Source organism: Mus caroli, chromosome 3, assembly GCF_900094665.2.
Source record: "Mus caroli chromosome 3, CAROLI_EIJ_v1.1, whole genome shotgun sequence".
Classification (NCBI taxonomy): domain Eukaryota; kingdom Metazoa; phylum Chordata; class Mammalia; order Rodentia; family Muridae; genus Mus; species Mus caroli.
In genome coordinates, this window is record NC_034572.1 from 97,997,333 (window position 1) to 98,014,268 (window position 16,936).

A 16,936-nucleotide genomic window follows, 5' to 3' on the forward strand; every position below is an offset into this window, starting at 1 on the left:
TTTGTTTGTTTGAGACAGGGTTTCTCTGTGTAGCCCTCGCTGTGCTGGAACTCACTCTGTAGACCAGGCTGGCCTCGAACTCAGAAATCCGCCTGCCTCTGCCTCCCAAGTGCTAGGATTAATGTATTATACCATATATATAAGTTCTTTATAACTGGGTATTTATGTTAACTGAATTACTTATTTTGGAAATACTATTGTTTGGTAGATAAATTCAATATAATAAATGCTAGGTTAAGTTTGAAGGTTAGGACTGTAATTGTTATTTAATCTCAAATTTTTTTTAAAAGACAGGTCGATTTCCTTACTACTAAATGAAGGATGTTTTTCTATACTGGGGTTGTCAATTCATGCAACTATTTAAAACGAGTCAGTTTTGAAATTATAATTTTAATTTGTTTATTATAGAAAATTGGAAAATATAGAGGAGATAGACATTTATAATCCTGTTACCATTGATAACTCCAGTAATACCTTAGCTAGCATACATACCTCCAAATATTTTTCTGTATTTTATGTATACAGCACATACATAGATAAAGCAGATTTTTCCCAGCTTTAGATCTTTTGCTTCTCTTTAGAAATTCACTCCTAGCTCTTCAAATACTCAGATCTCTTATTATTATGAACTCATTCTAAATTTCATCTCTCAAAAGAGATACCATAATATCCAGAATGGCCTTTGTTCACCATCTACTACTGCCTGGTAGTACTGTAGTTGCTTGATCTTCTCCAACTGATTATACCATACAGGAGAGTAGAGCAGACTGTGTCTGTGCTGTAGCCAGCACTGTAGCTATATGTCCAGAATGTACCTAGCACATGGTATGTATGTTTGTAATAAATTCAAGTGAATGAGTGTTAAATAAGAAGATGGTATCAGAATAAACCTGTGTTAAGTGCTCTGGAATAAAAGGTAGTATAGACTCTTGACCTCAGATTACTTACATTCTAGAAGAAAGGTGGGTAGTTAAGTATGTAGACTCTGGAATAGGGAGTGCTGTGTTGGGAAGTGCAGCATAGGCTGCTTTTGCTGCGTGCTCTGTTAGATGGGGAAGTTATCAGTGCAGGGTTTCTAGGAGTGTAACAGTATGAGCATTTTATAACATGATTTTTATGTCAATTTCTCTACTCCATTACTTATAATGGCTTAGCAATGTGTGTATGTAGTATGTAGCTATCAGAATTTTTTAAATCATCATATTAGGCAGTTTAGAGGATTTTTCTTTTGTTCTTTTAGAAGATACTGTCATGGCTATCTTTGTAGATATTTCAGTCATTTCTCAGATAACTTTGACTTAGAATTGTTTTTTCTGGATCTGGAGTTTATAAACATATATTTAAGGCTTGTGGTACATATCACCCAATTGTCACTTGTGAACATCTTATTTTTTAAAATAAAGATTAAGATTTTGGGGTCTAAAGATTTTCTAGTTGTCTATCTGCAATCTTTGACAAGTGCTTCAGTAAGCACTCTATTTTTTGTTTTGCTCCTCCATAAAACAGTATAGAGAATGACTTTCTCAGAGTGAGGTGAAATGCTGTGTGGAGAGTGCTCTGAAAATGTGCTTTATCTATGTGTGTGCTGGGGTTTGCCTCTGTGTTTTCTTTTGGGTATCTTGCTGTTTGTGTTGCCTTTCTTTTACTTTTTCCCATGAGAAGAGGAAAAGGGTTTCTATTTCAGGTCCTTTTTTGAGAGTCTTGCTTTAGAACCCAGACTAACTTCCAATTCTTCATCTTTTGTCAGTCTCCCAGACACTTGAAGTACAATTGTGTGCTACCACACCAGGCCCAAAAGGATATTATTGTAAAGTCTCGGTCTTTCCTGAAGAAAAGTAATGATCACTTTTAAGAGACACGCAGGAAAAAGGGCTGACAAAAATGTAGCAAGACAGAAATGGAGAAAAAGGTTGAGAGGAACAAGCACCCTTGTGGAGCATAGGCAGTGAGGCGAAAGGAAAGCAAGCCGGAGCGAGCGGCGTGGTCAGTGGGAGTGGCCACCTGTGTCAGCAGTCTCTGTGTCCTATAGCCTAGTTGCCTCTTCCTCCACCCTGCTGCTGCAAGGCCACATTGTTTATAAGCTCATTTGATAGGTAAACTATTGTTTTATGGCTTATTTTGTCTGACTCAACTGTGTGTACTATAATAATTAATAGACTGACAGGAAAATGTGAAACAATGAACTTCAATTTAGATTTTATGTAACTAAATACTTCATATGGTGTAGCACACACTATTTCCATGTTTTATCTTTATTACAAGTCATATGAAATATATCCTGTGTGTGTGTGTATGTGTGTGTGTTGTCCATGGTCTTGCACATATTTAAGTAAGTGTTACATACCATTTAACTATATTTCCACCAATAACTCACTACCCGGTTCTTTGTTTTTGTTTTTTAGTATAATCTTTGACCCAGAATATTACTATATTTTAAGGTTTTTGTCCCATTTTTTATTTCTAATGATAAAAATTGTAATAACATTCTCAGAAATTAAGGAGAGGTTTTTAAATTTAGATCAAATACCTTAAGACACATGTATATTGACACTGGTCCTAGCAACTAACTTATTTTTAATTATTGTGGCCAGAAACAGCAGATGAAAATGGTAAAACCCAGAGAGCTGATGATTTTGTCTTGAAGAAAATAAAGAAGAAAAAGAAAAAGAAACATCGAGAAGACATGAGAGGAAGACGCCTTAAAATGTACAATAAGGAAGTACAAACCGTCTGTGCTGGCCTGACCCGCATCAGCAAAGAAATTCTCACCCAAGGACAGCTAAATAGCACTTCAGGAGTTAATAAGGAGTCCTTCAGGTATTTGAAGGATGAACAGCTGTGCAGATTAAATTTGGGCATGCAAGAATATCGGGTGCCCCAGGGAGTACAGACACCTTTTACAACGCACCAAGAACATTCTATTCGCAGAAATTTCTTAAAAACAGGTACTAAATTTAGCAACTTTATTCATGAAGAACACCAGTCCAATGGGGGTGCTCTTGTCCTTCATGCATACATGGATGAACTCTCATTTTTGTCTCCAATGGAGATGGAGAGATTTTCTGAGGAGTTTCTTGCTTTGACATTCAGTGAAAATGAGAAAAACGCTGCGTACTATGCGTTAGCAATAGTGCATGGAGCGGCCGCTTATCTCCCAGACTTCCTGGACTACTTTGCTTTTAATTTTCCCAACACTCCAGTGAAAATGGAAATTTTGGGCAAGAAAGATATTGAAACAACCACCATTTCAAATTTTCATACTCAGGTAAGGTAAAATTATTGTTCAATTGGATAGTAAATACAGTTTCTCAGCAGAATTAATTTCATTGTATTGCACAACACACCTGCACACATTATAAAAGTTCCTCATAATAAAAGTACTTCAGACTGTCTTTTCTTTAAATTGTGATTTCTAACTGGTGAGATCTTTGGTGTGGAACTTTTACTTGCTTGAAGAAATGATTTATGCATCATATGTGTTTATGGAAATGAGCTTAAAAATGAATCCAGGCTAGTGTAGAGCATATGATTTAGACATTGTAGCCTTAGGGTAACATTACCGAAGACTCTGATACTAGAATAGAAAACAGAAGGTGTTGGCTTATTTATTTACCAGGTTTTGCTTAAGTTCTTTCTGTAACTTGTTGGCAGTCTATCCCAGAAATGCATCCCATTGGTGTGATTTGTGACTGGAGAGACCGCCATTGCCTCTGCTCCTTCTGCCTGTGCACTGTTGTAGGTAAAGACATTTTCTGATTGAAGCCTTGCTTGGGCAGTTAGGCTTAAGTCAGCAGGGAAACGTTCCTTTCTAACCAGTTTTTAGCCAAGTGTTCCTTTCAATGGAATTATTGTAGAGTATTAAAAAGAACAATAATGAATCTGAAGGTTTTTCAGTGTTTTTGTTTTTGTTTCTTCGTTTGCTTTTCTCAGATTGTAAGTATAAAGGGGAAGCACCAGGTTTATACTGTAGATATTGCCGTTCAAGTTCAGTGGAGACCAGTTCACTTTTTAAAGATTTATATAATCTGCTTTTTCAGGTTTTATAGTAATTTACTGTCATTCTTTTCCCTTAAAATTTTTTTTTGAGGTAAATAAAGTTATACAATCCGACTCTCAGCTGCTTCTATTATAGTGGGTTCAAGCTGTGTACACTCACCTGAACCCTCCTCCAACTTGGATTTTTTAGTTAATCTTCCCATTCTTGCCTCCAATGAGGGGAGTGTCCAATTCAGATTTATGGGCTTCAGAATCTCTCTAATTGAAGTTCTCTCTGCAGTAGAGAGAGCAGGAGCAGCTAATCTGGAGAGGTCGCAAGCTGAGTCTGCCCAAGATGTTGGAACTCCATGTGCAATAAAGGGCTTCGTCTTGGATTTTGGCCTTGTTACTGCAATCAGGTACCAAAGTACTGACTTTTGTAGTAGATTTTCCTTTCTTTTTCTTTTTTTAAAGGAGTTTTTCCCTTTGAAAGTTAAAGAATCCTACTTTGATAAATACTGAGAAAGAGAAGAGAACAGCTCTAATCTAGTCTGTAGTCAATGAAGGCTCTGCTGAGAGTGGGGCTTACTTTTTTAGATTAGAGAAATTAAATAAATTTTCTATTCTGACAGATCAGCAAGTGTATCTAAGAAATGAGTCAGAAATTTGGGGGAGATAAGGTTTTGTAAAGGTGACTTTTTAAACTTTCGCTTTAGTCTATAGATTGACTTTGTATGTCAACAGACAATACTCCTGCTAAATAAGACATCTCAAAATGATATTCCCTGCTGATTTTTGTCTTCCAATTAATTTTTTTAAATGGAGCTGATATTTAAATGACTGTACCAACAACTTACCTTGAGATTTACTTTGTTGCTTATAAAATAAGTACCCATAAAGAATATGTTAGATTATTATGGAATTAGATCTTGCTGCTTTAGCCATGTAAGAGGACTGTGCTCCAGTAACTTAGGTTTTGATTAGCCCTTGAACCTTGACATTTGCATTTGTAAAATCTTTGATGAATGTGGAGATGGAAGCTAACACATTAGTTCACATTTGTTTATGGCTTGTATTTGAAACAACCAGGAGGTAGGTAAGCAGTTTTTCTCTGCTGTTCATTGAAGACACTGTTCATTTGTTATGCAGTCAGTCAGTCAGTCAGTCAGTCAGTCAGTCAGTAAGTAGAAGGCTCAGGAGAGAATCCGAGGAGGCTGTCTGGAGGCCGTCTGACTACTTAATGTGACCGACGGACGGACAGACCGACGGACGGACGGACCGCTGGGAACGAGATTGCTGTGCTGTTTGTCTAACATTGTGGTTATGAAGCTAAGACTGGATTTCAGTGGGAAGTAGGAGGAGCTTTGTTTTTCATATTTTTAAAACAAATGTGCTTAGATGCTGGGAATTAAGTGAACACATTGGGTATTATGGAAGTCTGTGTTCTGTAGTCTTAGGAACTTCTGCCAAGCTATAAAGTCAAGCTAAAAATTATAGGCTTTAAAATTTTTTTTCATAACTTAAACCTGTAGCCATAATAATTGTTCATGATTGTACTTAAAGATAGGTTTCAGCTACTGGACACTCAGTTCTTAAAAGGACTAACTGATGAATTTAGCCTAGCAGAGAGGTGAGTAAAGTGGCAGTTCTAAACCAGGTTAAGAAGAATAGCGGTGCACACAGGGAAACCCTCTTGTTGAGGGAGGAGGATTTGGTGATCAGATGGCATTTTAAAGCATGCTATGCTTAAGGAGGCTCTTAAAAGCAGATCAGTACTTAACTTGGTGTGTTAGTTAAGTTAGGGTTTTACTGCTGTGAACAGACACCATGACCAAGACAAGACTTATAATGGACAACATTTAATTGGGGTTGACTTACAAGTTCAGAGGGTCAGTCCAGTATCATCTAAAGCAGGAACATGGTGGCATCCAGGCAGGCATGGTATAGGAGGAACCGAGAGTTCTACATCTTCATCTCAAGGATGCTAGCAGAAGACTGACTTCTAGGCTGCTGGATGAGGGTCTTAAAGCCCCCCTACACAGTGACACACCTACTCCAACAGGGCTACACCTTCTAATAGTGCCACTCCCTGGGCTCTGCAAACCATCACACTTGGTATGGTCATTGTTAAACAGATGCATTTTAACCTGTGCAAATATACATACAGTCTTGAGAGTGGGCCACATTTGGGGAGCTGTGAATAGCTCATGAAGCAAAGGGACACTCTGGTTGTTAAGAGTGGCTTGAGTGAGAGAAGAGGGAAAGAGAATAAGGTTGCGGGTGTGAAAAGTACTATATGATACGCTAAAATGCTTTTTCTAAAGGTGATGGGAATTTTTGTAGGGGATAACAACAAATTATACCTGTAAAGATTAAATGGTGGGCTGGTGAGATGGCTCAGTGGGTAAGAGCACCCGACTGCTCTTCCGAAGGTCAGGAGTTCAAATCCCAGCAACCACATTGTGGCTCACAACCATCTGTAACGAGATCTGACTCCCTCTTCTGGAGTGTCTGAGGACAGCTATAGTGTACTTACATATAATAAATAAATAAATAAATAAATCTTTAAAAAAAAAGATTAAATGGTAAGGTAGAGAATGAAAATGTGGGAGAAAATAAGTTTGTAAACAAGAAAACTGATTAGGTTACTATAGTAACTAGGTCAGATTCTGTGTTCAAACTAATAACAGTTTTGGAGAAAAGAATAAGATTTAAGAAATTATTAAGTGGAGGCTAACTGGGTTTAGTGAAAGAGAGCCAGTTTTAAGATATGACGTAACATTGGAGTTGGCGATAAGGAAGGTTAATACAAAAGCTGGGGAGGGTGGAGTGTGGGTGCTGTAGTATTTGAGATCTTTTGGCGGACTTTTTTTTTTTTTTTTTTTCGAGACAGGGTTTCTCTGTGTAGCCCTGGCTGTCCTGGAACTCACTCTGTAGACCAGGCTGGCCTTGAATTCAGAAATCCACCTGTCTCTGCCTCCTAAGTGCTGGGATTAAAGGCGTGCACCACCACTGCTCAGCTTTTGACGTACTTCTAACTCCCAGTCTATTGTTAATGCTAGAGATTGAAACCAGGACTTTGTGTGTACTGGACAGGTGCTCTTCTGTGGAGCTAGCAGGTCCTGGCTGTTGGAGATATTTTGAATTGGAGGTATATATATTTTTTTAAAGATTTATTTATTTATTATATTTAAGTACACTGATTTATTATATTTAAGTACACTGTAGTTGTCTTCAGACATAAAAAGAGGGAGACAGATCTCATTATGGATGGTTGTGAGCCACCATGTGGTTGCTGGGATTTGAACTCAGGACCTTTGGGAGAGCAGTCAGTACTCTTAACCGCTGAGCCATCTCTCCAGCCCCTAGGAGGTGTATATTTAAGCTCATTTTAAAAAAGATTTCTTAGTGACTGAATATGTGGGTCAAAGGTTGGGAAATGCAGGTTTTGGGTTAATTAACATGTAGGCAAACCAGAGATGATGGTAGAATTGAGAAGAGGTGAAGATAGAGGTGTAGTGTACCTGCTTTGTGAGAATTTGGGAAGAGACCCAAAATGGAAGGCAGATGAGGATATGTTTCCTAGATTTTAACAGTAATGAGATGATAAAAATATAATATAGCCAGCAGATGGGATGGCTCAGTGATTAAAAACAGTTGCTGTGCAGTCATGAGACCTGAAGTTTGGATCCTATCACCCATTTAACTAGCTTGGGGGTCTTGCAGACACTTGGAACTCCAGCTCATCCATCTGCTGTCCTCCTACAGCCTTTGTGGATACACACATGCATGCATATCACACATGTGCAGCTACACTCACAGACACACATTAAAAAAAAACTTTAAAAAAATTTACACATTGTGCTTGCAGACAGAAGCCCAGCATGGCTGTCCTCTGAGAGGCTCCACTCAGCAGCTAACTCAGACAGATGCAGAGACCCATGGCCAAACATTGGATGGAGCTTGGGGAGTCTTATGGAAGAGTTGGGGGAAGGATTGAGGGCCCTAAAGGGGATAGGAACTCTACAGGAAGACCAAACAGAGTCAACTAACCTGGGCCCTTGGGGGCTCTGAGAGACTGAACCACCAACCAAAGAGCATACATGGGCTCGACCTAGGCACCTTGCACAATGTAGCAGATATGCAGCTGTCTTCATATGGGTCCTGACCAACTGGAGTGGGGGCTATTCCTAAAGCTGTAGTCTGTTTGTGGAATCCATTCCCCCTAACTCGGCTGTCTTGTCTGGCCTCAGTGAGAGAAGTAGTCCTAACTCTGCATGGACTTGATGTGCCAGGGTTGGGGGATATCCAAGGGGATTCTCCTGTTTCTCAGAGGAGAAGAGGAGGGTCCTGAGGGGAGGGACTATGTATGGGAGACTGGGAGGAGATACGGTGATCGAGATGTAAAGTGAATAAATTAAAAAAAAAATACACAGCATATGATGGATCAAGTAAGATAAAGATGGAAAAGTGTTAAGCTTACAAGTTAGGAATTTAATTGGAAACATCATCAAGACTAGTGCTGTACAAAATGCTGGAATAATGGTGGTAGTGGTGGATCCTAAGTATTGTAAATTGTAGCTTTTCTTTAGAACCTTGCTATCAAAATGTGCTTGAGAGTTTTTGGCAGCACCACAGTGCGTGCTAGAAATGTATGCTCTTACTTTTACTCAGATCTTTCAGATCAGAATCTGGATGTCTGCAGGTTCCCGAGATGATTATTATGCACATGACGATTCACTGCTTTAGAATGTTGTCCTCTAGCAGGAGAAGGCTGTCAATATGAACAGCACAGTCCAGGCAGGGTTTACCCGATGAATGGTAAGGATAGTAGGTTAAACAGGTGGGCATAAATAATAAGTAGGCTAAAGCTCTCCCAAGGTGGTTTGGAAACTCCAGCATTCCAGATTGCCACAATCACAGAATTCTTATCAGTCAATGAGCCTTTTAGACTCCTTAACCTAACCTTAGGCACCTCTTTTTTCTCCCCTGGGAACTTTAGCTCATGAAGTAATCTGTAGGATTGTTTCATGTAAGAAAAGTTAGAGTTTCTATTACTTTTATATTTTTTAGTTACTATATTGGGTGAAGCTAGGGTCCATGTATAGGCTGTTTTTCTTTTCTCTGTTTTTAATTTTTTAAAAAGATTTTATTTATTTCATTTATATGAGTGCACTGTAACTGTCTTCAGACACACCAGAATTGGGCATGGGATCCTGTTACAGATGGTTGTGAGCCACCATGTAGTTGCTGGGAATTGAGCTCAGGACCTCTAGAAAAGCATTCGGTTTTCTTAACTGCTGAGCCATCCCCGCCCCCCTTTTAAACATTTTATAATCATTGACTACTTTAACACTTCAGGAGGTAAGTTCATTGTGTCTGTTGGAACACCATGCTGATCCTTGTTTGCTTACTTCACTCCTAGGGACTGAAGGACAGCTTTGTGAATTTGAATTTCTAAAAGACCATGCATTTATTATAATTCTGTAAGAATATTCATTTCTAATTTTTAATTGGTCATTGGATAAGTCCCAGTCTTGGCCTAAATGTTTGAATGTTTGTCTAATCTTTAGGTCAGTTAATGGAGAAATTTCTATGTTCACATAGAAATGCCTTTTTTTCTTAAAAGTTTTTATCTGCATACATTTTGGGAATCAATATGATTTGTGATTTTTTTTTTTTTTCCGAGACAGGGTTTCTCTGTGAAGCCCTTGCTGTCCTGGAACTCACTTTGTAGACCAGGGTGGCCTCGAACTCAGAAATCCGCCTGCCTCTGCCTCCCAAGTGCTGGGATTAAAGGCGTGCACCACCACTGCCCGGCTGTGATCGTTTTAATTAGGTATAAATTATAGCTATAGTATTGGATATCTGAAAACGCTTGTAACTCAACGCTTGTAGAGTTGTTACAATTCTACAGTAAAGTCTTGGTCCTTAGCGCCCTATGTTATTGTAGACCTGTGGTAACAGAGGAACTGATAAAAGCTCAAATCTTTTTAAGGATCACAGACTTTAGGGAAGAGGAAGTCATCTTTAAGTCCTTGTATCCCTTGTATCCTACTAGGTGACAGTATTTTGGTCATAATACTTTGTCACCTTCTCAAGATTAAATAATTGCAGATTCTTAACAAGGAATTGTTTTGTCCTTTCTCTGAATGGTACGAAAGTCTAAGGTTTGGGGCTTAAAAAACTATAATGTGCATATAATTTAACTGAGAATCTTATTATATCTTAATATGTGTTGGACTTTGCCTGAGCATGTGTATGTGCACCATGCCTGGTGTCTGCAGAGGCCAGAAGATGGTGTCAGAAGCCCTGAAACTGGAACTATAGTTGGTTTGCTCTGCCATATGGGTGCTGGGAATGGATCATAGGTCTTTTGAAAGAGCAGCCAGAGCTCTTAACCTCTGAGCTGCTTCTCCGTCCTCATAGATCCTTCATTTCTAACATTCCTAGGTAGTGTTGATGACTCTAGAAGGTCATAGGCCTCATAAAGTTTATAGATGACTTCCCCATGAAAACAGCAACAAAGTGTCAATATAGTAATGTTAAAATGGGGATTGTTTTAAACATCACTGAGATGGAAGGGTATGTACGAAGAAGGATGATGGCTGTATAAGTGCCGTAAGGCAAATGTTCATATTTTAAGTTCTGTTTTTTTTTTCCCCCCAAAAATTTCTGTACTTAGGATTGGAAATTTCACTGAAGGACATACTTAAAAATTGTAGTAAGACATGTTTTCCATCTGACCTGAGTAAGGGCAACATAAAAACTTTATTTGGGTAGCAAATGTTACTTTTATAATAGAAATATTCTAAAAAATAACATTCTGTAGGATTGGACTATCCAACTTTATGTCTTGTTTTAGAGAATAAAAAATTATTTGCCTATCATGTGTTAGGATAAGGCTTATTAGCTCTCCAACCTTTGATTAATATATTGACATTTTTGTAATATTGACAGTTGTGATAAAGAGTGGTATGTAGAATAGTATGTAATTGGGAAATAGCTAAACCCTTGAGGAACACTAAGCATTAGTACATTGTATAAAAGGGAAAAACAAATACTTGAAGTTGCCGCCTTTAGAAAATAGAACAGCATACATAGCAGGTTTGATTATTTTGTGTAGTTCTTGGTACAGCTTGTAGTAAACTCACTTTGACCCACTCAGTGCTTTTTTCATGGGATGTTTTAAAGAATGTTTTCTACTCATAGGTCACAAGGTTAGGAAAATTGCTGGCTTGCTTTTTCCTTTCTGTGTTTTAAAACAATCAGCTTAAGTGGGCCTTTTTTCCTGAGAACAGGTTCTATGGGACAATCAATCTGTCATATACAGGGTTTTCAGTATGATGATACATTTCAAGCTTGGTGGTGTTCTGAGTATTAATGGGTAGTTTTAGAAGTTATGTATTGGATACACAGTGGGATTTACCTAATTCTCAGAAATGATATAGGATTAATGCAATGTTGAATTTGTAACCTAAAGAACCATATGTATGTTGACATAGAACAGATAGGTCGTTGGTTAACATTTGGTGGCTATCATAAACATACCAGGTTCTTTGAGTGCATGCTAAGCGTGAATAATTCCCCAGTGTTCTCTCTTGACATTACTACGGCAGGGTTTTCTCTGTCGCCGTTGTCGTCTGCACTGCTGGCAGCTTTGCTTTGTTTTTCTGCTCTCTTTGCTTACCTCCTGTAATACCGCTGATGTGTTTCTTCTTCCACCCACTCTGCTCTAATGTACTTTAGAAAATGATAGAACTCAGCTTGTTTATTGCTTTCATTGAAAATACATGTCATTTTCTCAGATTTTTTTGTAGCTTCCTATTCATTATATTTGGAGTAAGTCTGAGATACATGCCCCAAATGACTCAATTCTTGCAATGGTGAATTTTAAGAGGCATTGTTTTATATCACATGCTATCTATCCCTACTATAATTCTTTTCATTTGATATGTAGGTACAATCTTAGATTTTTATAACATCGTAAACTGAGACAATCTTGTCTAATATCTATATATTACAAAATTATTTTTAAAACCCCCTTTGAGGTTGATAATTAGTCATTTGGGACTATCTCTTAACTTGGAAGCATTGCTTAGCAAAGTCAGCTTATTTGCCTATACCTATTCTTCAAGACTGAAAATTTAGTGTTCTCCCTCTCCCTCTCCCCCCCCCCCCCCCCTCTTCTTCTCCCTCTCCTTCCCCCACTCTGTGTTTGCATACATGTGTGTATAGGCCAGAAATCAACCCATATATCTTCCTCAGTTATTCTTCATATACTTTTTTTTTGAGGCAATATCTCTCACTGAACCTAGGAGCTCACTAATTTAGCTACGCTGGCCAGCCAATGAGCTCTGAGGATTCACCTGTTTCGTCCTCCCCAACACTGGATTTATAGGGTTTGGGGGATCTGAAGTCCAGTATTCACACTTGTGTAGCAAACACTTTATGACTGAGTCATCTTCCCAGTCCCTCACCCCTTCTTGGTCTTTTAGAGAAGATAGTCCATTAACTACTACTTTGCCTATTTGTGTTCTAGATTCTGACCATCAGCCTACTTCTTTTTTATTTATTCTTTGGAGCTAGGGTCTTATGCTTTCCAGACTGGCCTCTAACTTGCTATGTAGAGGGTTGGACTTGTAACCCTCCTGTCTACTTTTTGAATGCTAGGACTGCAGGCAGGGTCACCAGGCCTGGTGTATGCAGTGCTGAGAGTTGAGCATAGGCCTTCATGCATGCTAGACAAGCACTCTGTTAACTCACCATATCACGAACCCCTGTTGTTTTAACATATCCATAAAAGAAGCTTTAACATTTTGACCATTAAAGACTATGATTCTGTGGAATTAATTACTTCCAGAATGTTTTATAATCATCATCACTGTTAATTTCCAGAGATTTTTTTTTTCACCATCACAACAGAAGCTACCCATTTGCTTAGGATTTTCAGTAATAAGCCATCCCTACTTTCCAACCTTTGCCTCTTCCGTTTTAAATGAAAAGGGGAGAGATTATATTCATGAATTGCTGCTTTGTATGTGTCCTTTAAAAGACAAGTTTCTCTTTCTTTTTAATTCTAAAGCAAATCTTTGTCTTGAATTTATTGTTTATAATTTTTAGCAATTACATTACTTTACTATGATGTATATTTTGAGAGACTCCAGTTATATTTGGGTTCTAGTACCAGAGAGGCTAGCAACCTTGATCTGCTGTGGAAGGAGAGGGAGATGGATGTGGTTATTCACAGTACACTTTTCATGGATATTTTTAACCTGGTAGATAGCCCAATGTCTATCACCTTAGAAACTTGATTATACTGGTAGTTATACTCATGAGTTACTTTTGTCTGACTCATGTCTAGTTTATGTCTTCATGATTATCACTCTGGTTCTAGGAGCCTGACCTTGTATTTTCTTTAGCCACTTGGGGGAAAAGCCTCTGGTAATCCCTGTTTTTATAGACAGAAGGTCTGCATTTGATATACCACCTTAATTTAAATAGGAAATATGCTCAGAGGTTTACTATAGATTCTGGTTAGTCCACTTGCCCCGCATCATGTTAGGCAAGAAAGAAACAGAGAACTCACCACAGCATGAACATAAAATGACATGTTCTACTGTGGTGGTTTGAATATGCTTGGCCCATGGGAAGTGGCACTATTAAGGAGGTGTGGCCTTATTGGAGGACTTGTGTCATTGTATAGGGCTCCTCATGCTTAAGCTCCTCCCAGTGTGGAAGAGACCTTCTTCCTGGCTGCCTCTACAGGAGGAGAAGAGTATCTCCCGTGTACTCTTGACTCTTCCAGCACCATGTCTGCTTGCACACAACCTTGCTTCCTGCCATGATGATAATGGACTGAACCTCTGAAACTGTAAGCCCCATTTAAATGCTGTCCCTTATAAGAGTTGCCTTGGTTACAGTTTCTCTTATCAGCAATGAAACCCAAGCTAAGACAACTACTCTATCTCATGGGTTATTCTTTAGGATCCTAGTTTTGGTTCAACTGTTATATGAGAATTATGTTGATGAACAACACTAGATCATTCATTGTCACCCTTTGTATTGAGGGTATTGGATATTAAAATTCTCTTGTTCTTGGGCATTTGCTGTTTTATAATATTGTCGTGTTGTAATTATTGATGTAAATGTCTATCCACATGTATATTCTGATATTTCTACTTTTTTTTCTCTAAAAATTCACAACTGTTATCAGGATCCATGGCTCAGATAAGACCTCACATGTAGGAAGTCTCTGCACCGTGGTGCTATTTAGTTGGTGGTTCAGGTGGGTCTGGAGTTCTAGATTAGGTAATCTTTTTCAATTTGTAAAAGTATTGTTCCAATGTCTTTTAAACTTAAAAGTTTCTGTTGAAGAACTCAATGTTGTCATTTCTGATCCTTTTTGGGCACCTTTCTCCCTACCGCTTCCTCTATCTTTGGACATTTTCAACATTTCTTTATTATAAAAATTGAGAAGGCGGTGGTGGCGCACGCCTTTAAGCCCAGCACTCGGGTTTCATGATATTAATCTAAATGTTCATAACTTAGACTTCTTTACATGCTTGATACATTTCATAGTAATTTTTAAGAGAGACCTTATCTCAAAGCACATTATCCTTAATATTCTCATATTTTTTTCTTTTTTTGGTTTTTTGAGACAGGGTTTCTCTGTGTAGCCCTGGCTGTCCTGGAACTCACTCTGTAGACCAGGCTGGCCTCGAATTCAGAAATCCACCTGCCTCTGCCTCCCAAGTGCTGGGATTAAAGGCCTGTGCCACCACTGCCCAACTTGAGTACATTTTCTACTATTTCTTTCCTTTTCCCTTCCTTATCTTCCCACTCATTTACCTTTCGTTCCTTCTCCTCTTTTTTTTTTCCTTCTTTCTCCTCCCCTCCCCTCTCCTTCTGTCTTTCTTGCTTGCTGGGGATTGAATCCAGACTCTTAGGCGTGTTAGATAAGTGTTCTACCACGGAGCTACATTTTTGGCTTTAACTCTTTACTATTTCCTTCCTGCAGTTTTTATTGCTCCTTTTCCTCCTTCTCTTACTTTTTTCCTTCAGAAAGTCTTTTTGTATGTTAGTTCTCCCAACTGATGGTCTAATTTACTTAATTTTTTAATCTCATTTTTATTACATTGGTTACACATAGCATGCACATGTGTAGGTCAAAGGACAACTTAGAGATTTCTTTCCTTCTACTGAGTATGAGTCCTGGGCGTTGAACTCACCGTTAGGCCTGGTGGCAAATGCCTTTACCCTTGGAGAAACTTTTTGGCCTCAATTTCCTCTTTTAAGTGGGTACTTGTTATATTGCTATGGCCTATTTTAATCTCTTGGGTTCAGGTTGGTCCTCTTCTTTTTTTCCCCATTTTTTTTTTAAAATATATTTGTTTTCTTTTTGTTCTGCTGTTTCCTTTTTCTACTGTAGATGAATTTTAGTTAAAATGGGTTGAATTTGAGAAGTTTCATTCTTGTTTGCTGTTGCTTTTAAAATAATTTTGTTACTCTGTCATGGATGAAATTATTTTATTTTATTTTATTTTTTATTAGATATTTTCTTTATTTACATTTCAAATGTTAGGATGACATTATTTTAATTATTAAATTAATCAAATTTTCTTTTATGCTTTATCTCTACAAATTCTGTTTGTCTTAGTGTTTTATTATAGGTTTTCTTCAAAAGTGATCTGGTGTTCTGTTCATATTTAAACCTAAGTTACTACAAAACTGGTCAGAAACCCTGCAGTCACATAGGTGGGACTCACCAGTTTGTGACTCAGTAAGAAATCCATAGCACTGTGAGTAAAGCTCTTAACTATCAGTGGTTTTTTCTCTGGGGCTTTTAATTTCTATAGTTAAGAACCATTACATTTTACCAGGGAGTTAGACTATGTTAAACCTCTCTCTTCAGACTCTTTAGACTTGGTGCCTAACTGTGGAGGGGAGACAAAGTGTGGAATTACCTTTGGTGTCTATTTGTATAATCCATCTCAGTGTCCTTATTTATTCATACTTGCAAAGTTCCCTTTTTTGACAAGGTAACATTCATAGGTTCTAGGAATTTAGAGGGTATTTATTCCACCTGTCCCATGGTTCAAATTCATGGTGTCTAAAACAGATACCACCTTCCTACCCAGACTCCTCTCCCAGAAAGGAGAATGAGTAATATTTTTTATCTAGTTGTAAAGGATACAAGTTCGTAGTAATCCTTGATACATTTTCCTGTTTCCTGTCAGATTCAGTCTTTTAAGTCCTCCTAGTTTAATGGTTTTGATACCTTCTGTATATATTTTCTTCCTACCCCTGTTAAAATCAGTTCATTCACTGCCTTTGAGCAATTTCTTACTTGGAATATTATAGAATTCTCCTAACTGGTCTCTTTCCCCTGTTTCTCTGAACATTAAACAAATAAAAGTATCCTGAGTTCATCCTAACATTTGAAATGTAAATATCTAATAAAAAAAAAAGTAAAATAATTTCATCCATGATAGAGTAACAAAATTATTTTAAAAGCAACAGCAAACAAGAATGAAACTTCTCAAATTCAACCCATTTTAGCTAAAATTCATCTACAGTAGAAAAAGGAAACAGCAGAACAAAAATAAAAATATATAATTAAAAAAAATGGAAAAAAGGTAGAGGACCAACCTGAGCCCAAGAGATTAAGCCCGAACCTAGTGTAAACCAGATATGGTGGTACACCACTATATTCTCAGTACTAGGGAGGTGGAGGCAGGAGGATCAGAAGTTCAAGGTCATTTTCAGCTACATAGTGTGAGTGCCAGGCCATCTTGGGTTAAATGAGACCTTGCCTTAAAAACTGACAGAGGCATCCACTTCTGGGCCTAGCAAACACAGAAGTGGATGCTCATAGTCAGCTATTGGATGGATCACAGGGCCCCCAATGGAGGAGCTAGAGAAAGTACCCAAGGAGCTAAAGGGATCTGCAACCCTATAG

General features: G+C 38.1%; 1 protein-coding gene across 2 annotated transcripts in view; it reads left to right on the forward strand.

Annotated features, from left to right (window-relative positions):
* The window catches only part of Rsbn1 (round spermatid basic protein 1), a 56,116-nt gene that overhangs the window by 11,655 nt on the left and 27,525 nt on the right, over positions 1–16,936 (forward strand). For both annotated transcript variants that reach the window (XM_021158737.2, XM_021158738.2), the window contains exon 2: positions 2,592–3,265. In XM_021158737.2, coding sequence (XP_021014396.1) covers positions 2,592–3,265 — 674 coding nt within the window. The remainder of the gene's footprint in view (positions 1–2,591; positions 3,266–16,936) is intronic.